The 17,446-nt window shown below is 42.5% G+C and overlaps 1 protein-coding gene across 1 annotated transcript; it reads right to left on the bottom strand.

The window, feature by feature from the left end:
- Positions 1–316: 316 nt before the first annotated feature.
- HAS2 (hyaluronan synthase 2) lies at positions 317–11,607 on the bottom strand. The gene is made up of 3 exons (XM_065399441.1): positions 10,981–11,607; positions 5,718–5,819; positions 317–1,246 (listed from the first exon to the last, which is right to left on the bottom strand). The coding sequence occupies exons 1-3, from the start codon at positions 11,605–11,607 to the stop codon at positions 317–319; spliced, it is 1,659 nt and encodes a 552-aa protein (XP_065255513.1).
- Positions 11,608–17,446: the final 5,839 nt, after the last annotated feature.

The raw sequence follows: 17,446 nt of genomic DNA, 5'->3' as shown, positions 1-17,446 counted from the left end.
CCCACATAAGCATGACTAGTGAGGTATATAGAACGTAACACTGTCAGGCGTATGCACAATAAAAAAAAGTGCATAAACAAAGAAGTCCTCCCATTTTCCTGTGAACAGGTTGAATCTGTGTGGTTTTTTTCCCCCCTCAGAAAAAAACAATGGTGTGTTTTTACTTTGGCAGGATGAAAATGAACCCATAGAAACATGAATGTTTGAGTCCCAGCAGCAGTGATCCATTTCTCGTGGTGACATTAATTCGATGCCACAAATACTATCAAGTTGTTGGGTTGCTTTCAAATTTTCTGTGTAACGTTCTGCAGAAACATCATACATCAAGCACCATATCATACTGTTGCCCTTTCTTCCGCCTGCCACATTTGGTAATAAGAACCAAATACAAAGTCAAAAGCATAACCCAGTAGCATGCATAGAGTACTGTACCAATGATGAGAACTGTCTGTTTTGAATCGGAAAATGACTTTTTTGATTCCTTGCATATAGTGAAAATCACACCGCCTAGAAGGATTGTAAACCAAACAGATACTGGAATAAGTCCTATGAAATTGACGACAATGGTTTTTCTTCCTGATGTGCCCCACCCTGCTTTGTTTATTGTGGCTATTGCGAACATCTTCGCTGGAAGTAAACTTGACATGTACAACACTGAGTAGAGTGACATGAATACCATGACAATGTTCCCCCTAAGGCAGCTGGCAAAGGAAGACTTTACAAGGCCCACTAACTGAACTGTCAACAAGAAAAGGAGGATGTTCCAGATTTTCCCCCGGTAGAAAAGCTGAATGACTGTGGCAATGAGGAAGAAAGGAAAGAATCCAGTGATTACAGCTTCGTAAGTCATCCACAAATGATGCTTGTGGAACCACATTGCATTATACAGCCACTCTCTAAAGTATGATTTACTCCAACGGGTCTGCTGGTTCAACCACCTTAGATATTCTATAGGTGTTTCAGTAAGGCACTTTGATCTAGCTGTGTACTTTGTGGCATAACCCAGACTCAGCACTCGGTTAGTTAGATGTCTGTCATCTCCAAAACTACACTGGGAGCCCATAAATTCTTGATTGTACCAATCTTCCACAAATTCATGCAGCAAGGAATTCCTGTACATTCCCAAGGGTCCACTGATGCACTGTACACAGCCAAAATAGGACTGACAGGCTCGTTCTATGTTAAATGCCATCCAGTATCTCACGCTGCTGAGAAAGGAGATCCAGGAATCATACTTGTTCAAAATCTGCAAGTAAAAGGAAATTTCAAAAATTAGCTCTTAAGAAACAGAAATATTTCTGGGTCAGAAACTAACACTCATGAAGTGAATGGCACTAACCAAAATATGGGACAATGACTTGTGGGAAGAGCTGTCCACCCTGACAATTCAGGAGAAACATCAAGTGTTACCATTAAAACGCCAGGACTTTTAACCAAGGGTTAGACTATCAATTCCTACCAAGATGAATTGGCTCTTCCAGAAGCCATGCTTCCTCACTTACAGTGACTGTTCAGAGGCCCAGATATGCCTATTCAGAAGGGCATTGCTAGGGAGGTCAAAATAAACATTAAATAGGATCCTGTTCCACCAAAACTTCTCCCCCTTCTATCCAAAAACAACATGAACCTTCCCCTCACTCCCACAAAGAATCACCCTCCCAACTCATTGATCTTCCTTTCCAGCCCCATGTACTGACTCTTCCTCTGTGCCATTCTGCCTATTCCCACTTAGCAGACCCAGAAAGACTCCTGGGGACACACTCCCTGTTGTACTCAGTTTCTGCTGTGTGCAACAGAGCAGAAGAGCTGCTTAGAGACTATTCACTTCCCTCTATGAGCTCACACTGTCTCCCACTTCCTTAACTCTCACGCTCAGGGTAAGTGTAATGCCTGATTTGTTCTGAGCAGCGTGCAGCAGCAGGGAAGGTGGGAAGCAAGCTCAGACAGGGACTCAGGCCCAGACCCTCAAAGGTATTTAGGTGCCTAACTCCCAGGCCCTATGCCTCAGCTATTAGCTGGCTGCAAGAGTAAAGATGTTTCTCCTTCATCCCATGTTAAAAGTCTACTGGGTGAAGAGGGAAACAAGAAGTTTTTACAAAACCTAAGACCAGTGGAACTGTTATTGTGCATTTTTTTTCATAAATCCCACCAGAAGCAATTGTTTTGAAAGAAATAAACATTCCTCCGCTGCATTTGCAACCCAAACATTGCAGCACTGAAAATGCACCAAGAGGGGTGAACTTGAGTGCCTGGTATTAAATTGATATTGATAGAACAGGTATCACAAAATGATGATAATGAAGGGATGATGATGATACCGGGTGCAAAATGTATAGGAATGACAGAGTAGGTTGTGCTGGTGGGGGAGTGGCACTATTTGTTAAAGCATAATCAAACATAGTAACAATCTTAAATGAATCAAACAGTACCATAGTCTCTATGCATAGAAATTCCATGCTTCAATAATAAGAATATAGCAATAGGAATTTATACTACCGATCACTTGACCAGGATGGTGATGGTGATTGTGAAATGCTCAGGGAGATTAGAGATGCTACAAAAACAGAAAACTTGATAATAATGGGGGATTTAAACTATCTCCATATTGACTGGGAATATGGCACCTCAGGATGAGATGCAAAGATAAAATTTCTAGATACCATTAATGACTGCTTCTTGGAGAAGCTAGTCCAGGAACACACAAGATGGGAGGCAGTTCTTGATTTAGTCCTAAATGACACACGGGATCTAGTCCAAGAGATGAATATAGCTGAACTGCTTGGTAATAGTGACCATAACATAATTAAATTTAACATCCTTGTAGGGAGGAAAATACCAAAGAAACCCATCACAATAGCATTTAACTTCAAAAAGTGCACTACACAAAAATAAGGAGGCTAGTAAACGAAAATTAAAAGGAACAGTCACAAGAGTGAAATGCCTGCAAGCTGCATGGAAACTATTTAAAAAGATCATAAATATACACCAAATAAAAAAATACAGTAAAAGGACCAAAAAATATCACAATGGCTAAACAACAGTGTAAAAGTGGCAGATAGAGGCATGCTTTAGAAATTGGAAGTCAAATCCTGTTGAGGAAAATAGAAAGAAACGGAAACTCTGGTAAATCAAGTGTAAAAGTATAATTAGGTTGTCCAAAAAAGAATGTGAAGAGCAACTAGTAGAAGACACAAAAAGTAACATCAATTTTTTAAGTACATTAGAGGCAGGAAGTCTTCCAAACAATCAGTGGGATCACTGGACAACTGAAGTGCTAAAGAAGCACACAAGGAAGACAAGACTGTTGCGGAGAAGCTAAATGATTTCTTTGCATCGGTCTTCACTGCAGAGGATGTGAGGGAGATTGCCACACCTGAGCCATTCTTTTTAGGTGAGTGATCTGAGGAACTGTCCCAGATTGAGGTTTCAATAGAGGAGGTTTTGGAACAAATTGATAAATTAAAACATCACCAGGACCAGAGGGTAATCACCCAAGAGTTTTGAAGGAACTCAAATATGAAACTACTAACTGTGGGATGTAACATATTGCTTAAAACAACCTCTGTTTCAGATGCCTGGAGAATAGCTAATGGAGGATAGCTAATATAACATCATTTTTTAAAACAGGCTCCAGAGGGAATCCTGGCAATTACAGGCCACTAAGCCTAACTTCAATACAAGGCAAATTGGTTGAAACTATAGAAAATAACAGAATTATGATATGTTGGGGAAGAGTCAACATGGCTTTTGTAAAGGGAAATCATGCCTCACCAATCTATTTGAATTCTCTGAGGGGTCAACAAACATGTGGATAAAGTTGATCCAATGGATATAGTGTACTTGATCTTTTGGAAAGTGTTTGATAAGGTCCCTCACAAAAGGCTCTTAAGCAAAGTAGGCAGTTATGGTATAAGAGGGAAGGTCCTCTCATGGATCAGTAACTGGTTAAAAGATAAGAAACAAAGGGCAGAAATAAATGGTCAGTCTTCACTGTAGAGAGGGGTAAATAGTGGGGTCCCCCAAGGATCTGTACTGGAATGAGTGCTGTTCAACATATTCATAAATGATCTGGAAAAAGAGGTAAAAAGTGAGGTTGCAAAGTTTGCAGACAATATAAAGTTATTCAAGATAGTTAAGTCGAAAGCTAAGTGAGGAATTAGAAAGGGATGTCACAAAACTGAGTGCCTGGGCAACAAAAAGGCAGATGAAATTCAATGTTGATAAATGCAAAGTAATGCACATTGGAAAACATAATCCCAACTATACATACAGAATGATGGGGTCTAAATTAGCTGTTGACACTTAAGAAAGAGATCATGGAGTCATCATGGATACTTCTCTGAAAACAGCTGCTCAATGTGCAGCAGCAGTCAAGAAAGCGAACAGAATGTTGGGAATCATTAGGAAAGGGATAGATAATAAGACAGAAAATATCAAAGTGCCACTATATAAATCCATCATACTTCCACACCTTGAATACTGTGTGCAGTTCTGTTCACCTCATCTCAAAAAAGATCAATTAGAATTGGAAAAAGTACAGAGAAGGGCAACAAAAATGATTAGGGGTATGGAACAGCTTCCATGTGAGTGAGATTAGAAAGCTTGGGACTGTTCAGTTTAGAAAAGAGGATGGCTAAGGAGGGATATGATAGAGGTCTATAAAATCATGACTGGTGTGGAGAAAGTGAAAAGGGAAGTGTTATTTACTCCTTCTCATAACACAAGAACTAGGGGTCACCCAATGAAATTAATAGGCAGCAGGGTTAAAACAAACATGAGGAAGTACTTCTTCACACAACACAGTCAATTGGTGGAACTCATTGCCAGGGGATGTTGTGAAGGTCAAAAGTATAACAGGGTTCAAAAAAGAATTAAATAAGTTCCCGGAGGATAGTTCTGTCAATGGCTATAGTCAACATGGTCAGAGAAGCAACCCCATGCTCTGGGTCGCCCTAAACTTCTGACTGCCAGAAGCTGGGACTGGATGACAGGAGATGGATCACTTGATATATTACCCTGTTCTGTTCATTCCCTCTGTAGCATCTGGCACTGGCCACTATTGGAAAACAAGATACTGGGCTAGCTGAGCCATTTGTGTGAGCCAGTATGGCTATTCTTATATTCTTATAAAAAGGTCAGAGAATGTGACTAGAAACAAAAGTGGAACTGACTTCAGTGATTTTCATTGGCCTAGCTCAGAGAAATACAAAAGTAAAACAGCATACAGAGTGACTAGTTTATGGGGTTTCAAAAATACTTTCAGTTTTAATAATCGAAGCTGGAAATGGTAAAATAATTAATGGAGAGGAAGGGTGGCCTGTTGGCTAGGGTGCTAATGTAACAGTCAGGAGAGCCAGGTTCAGTTCCCTATTTTACCACAGACTTCCTGTGTAACTTTGGGCAAATCACTTAGGCCTAGATCCTCAAAGATACTTAACTCCCATTGAAATCAGTTAGGTACCTAAATACCTATGAGGATCTGGGCCTACCTCACAGGGGTATAGTGAGGCTAAATATATTATAAAGATTACAAGGTCCTTAGATACTATGGTAGTGATGAGTACCACCAGAGATAGAAAATCTCTTAAAATAAACAGGACTCAAATATTGCTACAAAATTCCTAATTCCTTGTGTTAATTCAAGTCTGGGGATAATTTTGTTTTAGAAATATTTGCTGCTAATACTGCTCAGTTAATCTGAAGTTCACCATATCCACCTGCACATCACCCCCAACTCCGCCAACCATTGGATCTTCCTCTAAAACCTTTACCATCTCCACCGATGAGGCTGGATCAAGCATTGTATCTGAATCACAAACCTATAAGTAACACAAAGAAAAAAAAAGAAAAAAATGGAGTTAGGGAATGTACTAGAGAAGAAAATTAAAATAAGAGTGAATATAGTGACTCAGTTTACATATTATATGAAATGTAATAAAATCTCTGTTTGGAATTTGTATTGTTACTTCTGTTAAGGTGTGACGAACTGGGACTGTTCTTAATGTTTCCTCTGAATACTGTGTGGGTGCCTCAGTTTCCCCTGTGCATTTCTTAAGTCTCTAGGGGGTGAGATTGTTGCAGAGCAAAAGGCCAGTGTGCATAAATGGCCGGCACTCTGTCTCCTGGCAACTAATGGCCGGGGCCCTTCCCCCCTGCAAGGAGATAGCTAAAGGTGCTGGAGAACAAAGGAATCAGGTGACCTCCTGGCCCAGGAAAGGAACAAAGCCCAGAGGAGGAGGGGCTGGAGGGTGAGTGAGTTTTGGAGCTAGCTGGGGACAAGGAGTGAGGGCAGAGGGCAGATGTGGGTGTCTGGCTCGCTGGCCCCCAAAATGGACCCGGCTGAGGGGTCCTGTTCTCTGTACCTACAAGCTCTGTTTTAGACCATGTTCCTGTCATCTAATAAACCTGTTTTACTGGCTGGCTAAGACTCATGTCTGACTGCGAAGTGGGGGTGCAGGACCCTCTGGCTTCCCCAGGACCCCGCCTGGGCGGACTCGCTGTGGGAAGCGCACAGAGGGGCAGAGGATACTGAATGCTCCAAGGTCAGACCCAGGAAGGTGGAAGCTGTGTGAGCTTCTTGCCCTGGAGACTGTCTGCTCACAGAGAGGAGACTTCACCAGAGTCCTGACTGGCTTCGTAGGGAGCAGTTCCAGTAGGGTTACCATATTTCAACAATCAAAAAAGAGGACGGGAGGAGCCCAGCCCTAGCCCTGCCCCCGTCCTGCCCTAGCCCTGCCCCTGCCCCTTCCACTCCCTCCCACTTCCCGCTCCCCTCAGAACCCCCAACCCTCCCCCCGCTCCTTGTCCCCTGACTGCCCCCTCCTGAGACCCTCCCCCCCTCCTAACTGGCCCCCTAGGACCCTACCCCCTACCTGTCCCCTGACTGCCCCAACCCTTATCCACCCCTCCACCCCCAGACAGACCCCCCCCAGAACTCCCGACCCATCCAACCATGCTCACTGTCTCTTGACTGCCCCCTCCGGAATCTCCCTGCCCCTTCTCCCGACCCCCTGGCCCCCTTACCGTGCCGCTCAGAACAGTGTGTCGGGCTCCACAAGGAGCCCGACACACTGCCGTGCTCCCCAGCGGAGCGCACAGCCCGGTCCCTGCCCAGAGTGCTGCTGAGCGGCGTGCTGGGCAGCGGGGGGGGGGGAGCAGGGGGAGGAGCTCCAGACTGCCAGAGGCCCGATGCGAACGTCGGCGATCTGTGAATGCAGGGAGAGGGAGGGAGAGAGCAAGAGGAGAGGAGTGATCTCAAGTTGCAGGGGAGAGGAGGGGGAAGCGGAGGAGGGGCTCTGGCTGCCGGAGCCCCGTGTGAGTGGCACGATCCGACCGGCTGCCCTGTCAGCCGCGCGCGCTCTGCATGGGGGGGAAATCCGGACATTTACAAATCCCCCCCGGACGCTATTTTTAACTCAGAAAAGCCGGACATGTCCGGGAGAATCCGGACGAATGGTAACCCTAAGTTCCAGAGCATCGCCCGGGGACTCCGTGACATAAGGGCATTTGATATCAGACAACTAGACTTATCGTTGAATGAAACAGAGCATTTGTCTGTGGTATAGTCACAAAGAATCTTCTATTTTCCATAGTATCTGTATTTGTTCATTGGATCAGCTAATCTGAACAAGAGAGATATTACTTGAGAGAGGGCGCTAAGAACCATATGAATTGAAACAAAACTTTTATGGGTAGTCTGCAGTTTCTTTGCTGAGCTTTGGCATAGGGAAACCGGATGTGTTTGGTGCACCCCGTTCAAATGTTTCCTATTCTCATAAGGGGATCAATGAGGAGTTGACCCACAGATGCTTCTGTAAATTAGCTAGGAGTCTGGGAAGAACCCCAATAGAAGGGTTCAGTAGTTCATGTGAAAGTATGTATTGTGGATTTCAGGATAAATTCACTTTTCAGTTTAGTTACATGTTACATTACTAATAATACAGAGATTTGACATTTGATATGGAAACTATTTGGTATTTTCTCCAGTAGTAAAAAAAAGGAAAGGCTCAAAGCAGAGGTCACCAATACATAGATATATTGGTACAGAAATGGATGACACACTCAGGATGGCTAATTTTTTTGGCACCCAACCTAAAGACACCAAAAATCAGACCTGTTTTAGGTGGCTTAAGTTGGTCACCCTAAAAATGAGATCAACCCACCGGCAGTCGATTTAGCAGGTCTAGTGAAGACTCCCCAGATCACTCTCCAGTCGACCCCTGAACTCTACCCCCAACAAGAAAAGTAAGGTAAGGTTTCTCCTGTTGACCCCCCGTGGTGTAGACCCCATGGTAACTCGACCTAAGGTACGGCGACTCCAGCCATGTGAATAACGTAGCTGGAATTGCGTAGCGTAGATCGACTTACTGTGGTAGTGTAGACATAGCTTAAGACACTCATCAGGCTTTTTTGAGTCAATGCCATGAGTCAGTCAGAGCCCCAGTGGACAGGTGCTAAATAGACCTAGCAAGGGCTGGCAGCATCTCTGCGGGGAGGCACTTCCTTTTTCCCATTTTTCATAGATTCAAAGATTCCAAGGCCAAAAGGAACTACTGTGATAATCTAATGCAATCTCCTGTATAACACGTGCCATAGAACTTCCCCAAAAGAATTCCTGAAGCAGATCTTCTAGTAAAACATCCAATCTTGATTTTAAAATTGTCAGTGATGAAGAATCCATCTCAACCCTTGGGAAATTGTTCCAGTGGTTAATTACTCTCAATGTTAAAAATGTACACCTTATTTCCAGTCTGAATTTGTCTAGCTTCAACTTCCAGCCATTGGATCATGTTATACCTTTGTCTGCTAGACTGAAGAGCTCATTATTAAATATTTGTTTCCCATGTAGATACTTATAGCTATTAATACTTTTGGCCACTACAGTTTTCCTGGACAGATATGAAAGATCCTGGACCAGCAAAACAGGAGATATGACAGGCCTGATTCTTCACTGTGCTCCTTGTGCAGCTATTTACATCCATGCAAAATGCTTTCAAATTAGAATAGCACTTCGCACTACAAAAGGTATGAGACCAGGGAGGATCAGGCCCATCACTTTTACGGAACAAACTAGTTTGATTTTTCTGAGGTGGGTTGGGGAAAGGTGGTGATTTACATTTTTATTTATTTATTCTCTGCCCTCTCCATGAACTGTTCATGTACCTATAAAATCCTGCTAAGAAACTCCTTCCTGTAGTCCTCCAGGAGCATAGCCACCGTCTCTGGCCTTTGAAGACCCCATGGTGTTGATCCAGCTACTCTGGTACACCTCTACCCCGATATAACGCTGTCCTCGGGAGCCAAAAAATCTTACCTCGTTATAGGTGAAACCGCATTATATCCAACTTGCTTTGATCCACCAGAGTGAGCAGCCCTGCCGCCCCCCCACCCCCCCGGAGTGCTGCTTTACCGCGTTATATCCGAATTCGTGTTATATCAGGGTAGAGGTGTAGCTCCTTTGCAAGGCCCCAGATGGCATGATGTTCAAATCTTGCACACTTCATCATGCAATGCATTCTGGAGTAGCCCCAGAGTGTGAGCAACTAGAACACTGACCCTTCCAGAGCCCAGCAGAGAGGCTCCATAACTGGTTGACCATCAAAAGAGGATTTTTAAAGGGGAAGCCCAGGGGAACTGACTTTGAGGTTCATAGGGAGGAAGGGGAGAGCCTCTAAAAAGCCTGAATTGCTTGGATAATCATCACAACTTCTCAGGGCTTAGTCAAAACCAAACCCTGAACCTTGCAAGGTTTATCCATTGCTAGTGGTGTTCAGTGACAAACAGTGGCCTGATCCTGCAAACCTTACTCACCGGAGTAGTTTTAATTCATTTAAGGCAATAGGGCCATTTCTAGGAGTGGGGAGTACTTCTGTGCATATGGATCACAGAATCAGGCATAAAACATAGGAACACTTGTACAGACTCCATGACAGCTTGAGAGCAATCTGTCTTTGCAGCTTTAGAAATGGGGATAGGACTCTGCCTAATTAATTTTTAAGTGAACGGTGTCATTAAGGCTTTAGAGGCCAAATTGTGGTGAGTGAGGTAATGCAGCTGTAAAAAATGAAGCAAATGCTACTCCTGGCCTTCGCTGAAAAATTTCTCATCTGTGTTTTCTCCATTTCCCTCTCTCCCCCCTTTTATTGAATAGTCCTAGCTAGTTTTGAAGGCTTAAAGATGTCTCCTTTTTACAGACTCTTGTCAATGCTTTGAGATATTCCTGAAGATATTCCCTAATACAGGGGTCGGCAACCTTCGGTACATGGCCCATCAGGGTAATCCGCTGGCGGGCACAAGACATTTTGTTTACATTGACTGTCCGCAGGCATGGCCCCCCGCAGCTCCCAGTGGTTCACCATTCCTGGCCAATGGGAGCTAAGGGAAGCAGCGTGGGCTGCAGGGACGTGCTGGCCGCCGCTTCCCGCAGCTTCCATTGGCTGGGAATGGCGAACCGCAGCCACTGGGAGCTGCAGGAGGCCATACCTGCAGATGGTCAATGTAAACAAAATGTCTTGCGGCCCGCCAGCGGATTACCCGGATAGACCACGTGCTGAAGGTTGCCGACCCCTGCCCTACTCAGTTTTTGCATGTTTGTATACAGGGCATCCATCTCAGCTTCTCTCAGAATCAAAAATTACCTCTGATCTCAATTTACATTGGCAAAGCAGGGATCTTCCAAAGTAGATCCTTTTTTAAAAAATGTAACCATTTTGATAAGGGAGTAGTACTGTTAAGTATGAGGAAATGCCTCAGACTTCTCAAATAACAGTGCACAAATTTAGCATACTCACAGAAAGTCTAACCATTTTAAAAGGTTACAAAATATGCTTTCAACGGTCATGCTGTTTTCAAATAGACTGAAAGGAGCACTGTGTTCATAGCGGACTGGGATGGGCTAAAGCATACTGCATGAAATATACAAAAGCTGCTTTATGTCAAGGTATGTTTGAATTGGCATTGGCCTAGTGCTTTAATACCTACCTGTACATAATCCACACTTCTCCCCAGCGCTTTGAATGCTGTGTACATTACTTCTCTTTTTCCACCCCATTTCTGCATGATGCAAATACTTTTGTTGGATAGGACTAGTTGAGTTACGTGTTGCATACTCTCTTTATGTGACTCCTCTGTCTCACCTGGACCCTTCTCGTGAAAGTTATTCCTCCATATATAAGTGACAGATTTGTCCCTGCCCATGATTTCACTAAAAATGTCCATCATGTAAATGTCATCTTCTGAGTTCCCATCAATGACCATGATAACTTTAATTCCAGGGTAGGTCAATCTTTTCACTGAAAGTAAACATTTTCTTAAGTAGTCAGGATCCTCTTGATAGGCAGCAATACAAAGGGCAACTGTTTTGTTCAACTTTATTGGAGTCTCAAGTGATCTTTTCATTTTCCTGTGTTCTAAAAAGGCAAATAGGCTTTGGATGATGAGATGTGATGCCAAAATAGCACCATAGAGTCCAAAAGAGAAATAGTAATTGTCTGTTTGGATAAACTGGTAGCCAACAATGTAAGCAGCTGTGATTCCGAGCAGGAGGGAGACCCCAAAGAGCGTGGTTCCAAGTATTCTCAGGATACATATAAATCTCTCACAATGCATCTGCAACAAAACCAGAAAAATAATTAACGTGATTGCTGTTTCCTGCTACAGAATGTAATCTGGGTGGTCTCATGGATAAAACACAAGACGGAGAATCAGGAGATATAGGATCTGTTTCTGCATCATCTTGGTCAAGTTGCATCATCTCTGTGTTGCACAAATCCCCGCTTGCAAAATGGGATGCCAATACTTCCTTATCTCATTGGAGTGTTAAAAATTTGTGAACATGTATAAGGTCCTCTAAGATCCTCAGACAAAAGGTGCTATCTACATAAGAGTCTGATCCTAGAAACCTGGGCTTCCTGGATGAGACCTTAAGTGTAATAGTATTGAAGAGACTTAAAAAATAGATGTCTGGCTAATATATATATCTATATGGGTGAAATCCCAGCTCTATTGAAGTCATGGGAATTATTGCCATCAACTTCAACGGGGTCAAGATTTTACCCACTGAAGTCAATGGCAAAATACCCATTGACTGTAATACACAAAATACCCATCGACTGTAATATAGCTGGGATTTCACCCAGTCTTTGCAATTCTGCAAAACTTCAGTTGATTCTGACAACTTTCTACATTCTTAGCTTAGCTGTCCCTGGTATCCCTTTTACTGAACTCCAGGTTATGCAAGATCTAACAAGTATGTAAGGTGCTAAAATGGTGATAAATGGTATGTTAAAAGGTATGCAGGCAGGCAGATTAGCTGTATGGTATATTCCTGGATTTCTTTCAATCACAGTCAAACCAACCATTTTATGCAACAGCTTTCTTAAAACCAACATAAAACATGTAACATGATGTCTTCAAAGTCCTGATTCACATTCTTAACTTTAACTGCATGCTTTGAATTTCATGGGATTTAAAGACATGCTTGAGTGCTTTGCTGAATCAGGGCCTCTCTTTGTATTTTGCTCTCTTTCCTTTTCCATTATTCACATTTTCCCTACTGTTATCAGCCAGCGTGTATGTTGATAATATTCATCACACCATCTGTTGGCCACAGCTGAATTTGGAACACCACCCTTTTACATCATATATGCCTGCAGACCATCCCTTGAAATACAGGGGGAAATCGCTACTAAACTGTAGCAATGCAGCTGTACTCAGCTGTTTACATTTCAGTCTGCAAAGTTACAGCCATGGGGAAAAAATAAACCACAGAATTTTTAGGCTGAGAAAATGCACTTCTTCCTTTTTTCTATTTTAAAGTGATGTATTTCAATATGGGAGGAAGGCTCTGAAATTTCTAATTGGAGACAATAGTTAAGTAAGTAGCATAACCTGGACTCTATAACTAAAACTTGCTTGAATACCTAAAGCCAAATTCTGGCAGGTGCCAGAGGTACACATCAGCAAATTTATGGCCAGAAGTAAGTCTATTGACTGTAAATTGACAGTCCCTATTCTGACCTGTCTGAAATGTTGCAGAGAAGATCACTCAAAAAGCTTTCCATGACAGGTGTCTTAGAGAAGCATTACAGAACATGACCATGAATGCCAAACGATAGGTGCATTAGAAATAAATGAATAAAATAAAATAATTGGTCTCGTCTAAATTAGATGATCCTAAAGATCAGAATATGTGGTCCATGTGTTTATTCATGAACTTAAAAGGTATTATGCCATCTTACACCTGGGCTGAATTTGTCTCAGTAACGACTCTTTTATAGCATGAACAACGAGGAGTCCTTGTGGCACCTTAGAAACTAACAAATGTATTTGGGCATAAACTTTCATGGACTAGAACCCACTTCATCAGATGCATGGGGTGGAAAATACAGGAGCAGGTATAAATACATGAAAGGATGGGAACAGGGGCCAGACTGTGCTTACATTACAATAAAATTGAAGCAGTTATACATAACTAACTTGCTACAGAGCCAGTCATGTTACCATATTAATTCTCTCTTCCTATGAAATATATCTGCACAAAAATGTTGAGTTCTGTGTGTAGCATAACTTCCCCTCAAAATATTCTCACGAGATCAAGAAATGGGTTTCTGGACCTGATAAAACAGCAATTTTATTTTATTTTTTTCATCAAAAACAATCTAAACTAAATATAATATATAATATATAAATATATAAATATAATCCCTGGCTACAAAACTAATGCATACCTTGACCTAAATTTGTGGCTTTAGTGAACTCTCTTTCCCCTTTTATACATATAAACTAGAGTTTGACAATTAGACTTTTAACTGACTGACTGTCTGGGAGAGTCTGGAAAAAGCTGTTCAAGGAACGTTCTCAAGCTTTAGCATGTGGACTGTTGATGTTTTGCCCAGTAGACCTGATCTTTATCGGTTTGAATATACACAAAGAGAGAGGAGCCAAAAAACCTCCACCCTGCTTTAAACATTTTGCCAAGGATCTTACAGGAAATTCACATTTTTACATGTCTGGGGCCAAAAAGGAGTGCTGAGTAGGCGATTGCTATATCAGAGACTTTTAAGGCCAACGGGAACTATTATGAAGATAGTCTGGCCTCCTGCGTAACTCTTAGCCACATCCTTAATCACACTTTGAACATGATTTTACTGAATTTTACATTTGAGCATAACTCCAATAACTATCAGAGAAACCAAAGACCTAACTCAGGAATGTGTTATTCCAATTTTACACTGATGTAATTCCATTGCTGAATCAGGCCCGAGGTAGCAAGAATATAGTGAAGACTAAGTGCCCAGTTTAACTTTTCAGATCACTGTTTTTTTTCAGTGACTTCTTTAATACCCCTTTCTAAATTATGCCCTTAGGCCTAAATCCTGCAGACCACCATTAACTTCAAAGGGTGTTCTGCCCAAATAAGACTGTTCAAAAGTGTCCAGATTTGGCCCTTTGTTTTGAATGAATAAAACAAATTCCAGCCCTGATCCAGCTCCCGTTGAAGTCACTTGGGGCTTTGCCATTGACTTCGAAGAGAAGAAGATCAGATTTATAAATACATGTATAAATTACTAAGCTCATTAAGGGCTTCATCCAGAGCCTGATGAAGTCAGAGAGAATCTTTGACTTTAGTGGGGTTTGGATCAGGCTCTCTGAGTGAAATCTTGTTGCCTATATAATGGGACCATGGCCCAGATCCTCAAGATATATAGGCAATGGAAGGTAGGAGCCTAAATATATTTGAGGAACTGGGCCCAAGTGCCTAATCATGCACCATTAAAATAAATGGGTATGTCTACACAGCCTGCAGAGAGGCGAGCCTTCCAGCCGGCTCAGCAGACTTGGGCTAGCAGGGTTCGCACTAACGCTCTAAAAATCGGTCTGTAAGCAGCACTTTGAAGTTGCAGCTTGGGCTTGGGGCTGGGGCTCTGAAGCCTAAGGAGCAGGTGGGCTTGTATTTAGCTGTGACTCCGAGTTCCTTTCCCAGACCTGAGGAGAAGCTCCATGTAGCAGGATAGTGGGCCTCACTCACCAACAGAAGTTGGTCCAATATAAAATATTACCTCCCCCACCTTGCCACTCTAATATCCTGGGCCCAATACAGCTACAACAACACTGCAAATATCCAGCATAATGTCTGTTTACATTAGCATGAGGGTGTAAGTGCATGAAAAGTAGTGTTTCTCACGACTGCTGAGATTAAATAGATTTTACTCTACACTAGCCTTACCTGGCAGTGTAACTGAAACCTGAAATTCTATAGGGCTTTTCATAAAAGCTTCTGGATAAGAATGTTTGAACGACTATAGAAAACGGAGCTGTGCCATCTAATTTATAATTAAGGCCCATGTTGTGCCATCTTTACTCATGTTGTATAGTACGTTAGGTTCTGAATCAGGAAAACACTTCAATATGTGTTTAAGTTCACCCATATCCAGGAAAACACTTAACTCGCAATGAGAGTTAGGCATTTGCTTCAAGTTAAGCATGTCCTTAAGTGCTTTCTTGGCTAGGGATACTTTCCTGACTCAGGGCTTTACTCACCAAGTTATCCCATTGAAATTGATGGGACTAGTTGTGGCATAAGATAATGTTCCTCTTGAGTGAGGCTGGCACAGTGTGGCCCTGAGAGTGTAAATCATTTTCCATAGACATGGAGGGGTATTCCTCTCAGAGACCAATAGGAGCTGCACATGATCAGTGCATTTGAAAAATGAAAAGGCCTGAAATGAGTAGGGCCCTACCACATTCAGGGTCCATTTGATCAATTTCATGGTCATAAGATCTTAGAAATCATAAATTTCATGATTTCAGCTATTTAAATCTGAAATTTCACGGTGTTGTAATTTTAGGGGTCCTGACTATATGTTTGGGTTGCAAGGTTATTGCAGGGGTGCTACCCTTACTTCTGCGCTGCCCTTACTTCTGTGCTGCCAGGGCACTGCCTTCATAGCTGGGCAGACAGAGAGCAGTAGCTGCTGGCCAGGAGCCCAGCTCTGAAGGCAGAGCCACCATCAGCAGCAGCGCAGAAGTAAGGATGGCCTGGTATGGTATTGCTACCCTTACTTCTGTACTGCTACCTGCAGACTTGGGCCCTCAGTCAGGAGCCGCCACTATCCGTCTGCCCAGCTCTGAAGGCAGCAGCGCAGAAGTAAGGATGACATGGTATGGTATTGCCACTCTTACTTTTGCAGTGCTGCTGGCAGGGCGCTGCCTTCAGAGCTGGGTGCCTCATTAAGAGCTGTCGCTCTCCAGCTGCCCAGTTCTGAAGGCAGTGCAGAAGTAAAGGTGGCAATACTGTGACCCCCCTAAAATAACTTTGCGACACTTCCCTTCCCCGCAACTCCCTTTTGGGTCAGGCCCCTCGATTTGAGAAATGCTGGTCTCCCCTTTGAAATCTGTATAGTATGGGGTAAAAAACACGCAAAAGACCAGATTTCACGGGGGGGAGACCAGATTTCACAGTCTGTGATGTGTTTTTCATGGCCAAAAATTTGGTAGGGCCCTAGAAATGAGAGTTCAACCTAATAAATAGATAGAGAATAATAAATAGAATTGGGGAACAAAATACCTCAAAAATAATACATATTGGTATAAGAACACTTCAGCATTCACTACCATAGACCCCTTACACATTTATGTAGCTGTTTTCTCAAGTAGTGAAAGCCTTTAGGTGGTCCTCTCCATCTGCTAATATGGGATTTGGAACTGGTGACTAACAGGGGTCAAATTAAAGTCAGACTTGTTTGCAACACATGGGATGTAGCTCACTACATCAGCTGTTTAAGACGAGGTCCCTAATGGCAATGTGCACACAGCTTTTCAGAGGAAACCCTGAGCCACTTTTTCTCCCGAAAGATTGAAAACAAGAAGGGTGAGATATAAGGTCACAAATACAAAGGAAACTAAGTGGGGGTTTTGTTGATTTGTTTTTTTAATTACTTCTTATCCGTTTCAAATTTTCTGGGATAAACTTTAAAAAAGGAGGACTAACGTTACAATATGATAATGATACTATTTAGGAATGGTTGTAATTGGGTTTTGAAGTAGAATACTCACGGGGGCGGGGGAGAGAGTTCAGATGCTTTGGAATTTAAAGTTGATCAAAATGTGGATTTGAAGATCAAATAAGATTACAAATACTGCAGGCCATAATATTCCATTGCTTTTTCTGATGAACACCACTGAAATAGTTAAACCTCTGTAGTAAAAAATGGCCCTGATCAAGGGACATAGCTTAAAATTAAACTCTCTTTATAAAGCAGAGTCATTTCCAGTTTTGCCCTAGTAAAAATGTATCCAAGTTGTATGATACTTTTTAACCTTTACAACAATATTATACTGAATAATATTTCCTGAAATGTAAGAGACACAACAGATTAACCACACAATTTAGTTTCCCATGTGTACAAGAAGGATAATGATACTGAGTAACGCACTAAAGTGTTTT

Source organism: Emys orbicularis, chromosome 2 (genome assembly GCF_028017835.1).
Source record: "Emys orbicularis isolate rEmyOrb1 chromosome 2, rEmyOrb1.hap1, whole genome shotgun sequence".
Taxonomy (NCBI): Eukaryota; Metazoa; Chordata; order Testudines; family Emydidae; genus Emys; species Emys orbicularis.
Note: the sequence above shows the minus strand (reverse complement) of the source record. Positions and strands in the feature narration are given on the sequence as shown.

What these genes read in the sequence shown, in the direction of transcription:
- HAS2 (XM_065399441.1), bottom strand. Translation starts at nt 11,607, where the DNA reads ATGCATTGTGAGAGATTTATATGTATCCTGAGAATACTTGGAACCACG. An exon ending in GAAGTGTGGATTATGTACAG is followed by an intron (nt 5,820 to 10,980) that starts GTAGGTATTAAA and finishes TGTTACTTATAG; the next exon opens with GTTTGTGATTCAGATACAAT. An exon ending in GAGTTGGGGGTGATGTGCAG is followed by an intron (nt 1,247 to 5,717) that starts GTGGATATGGTG and finishes TTTTACTTGCAG; the next exon opens with ATTTTGAACAAGTATGATTC.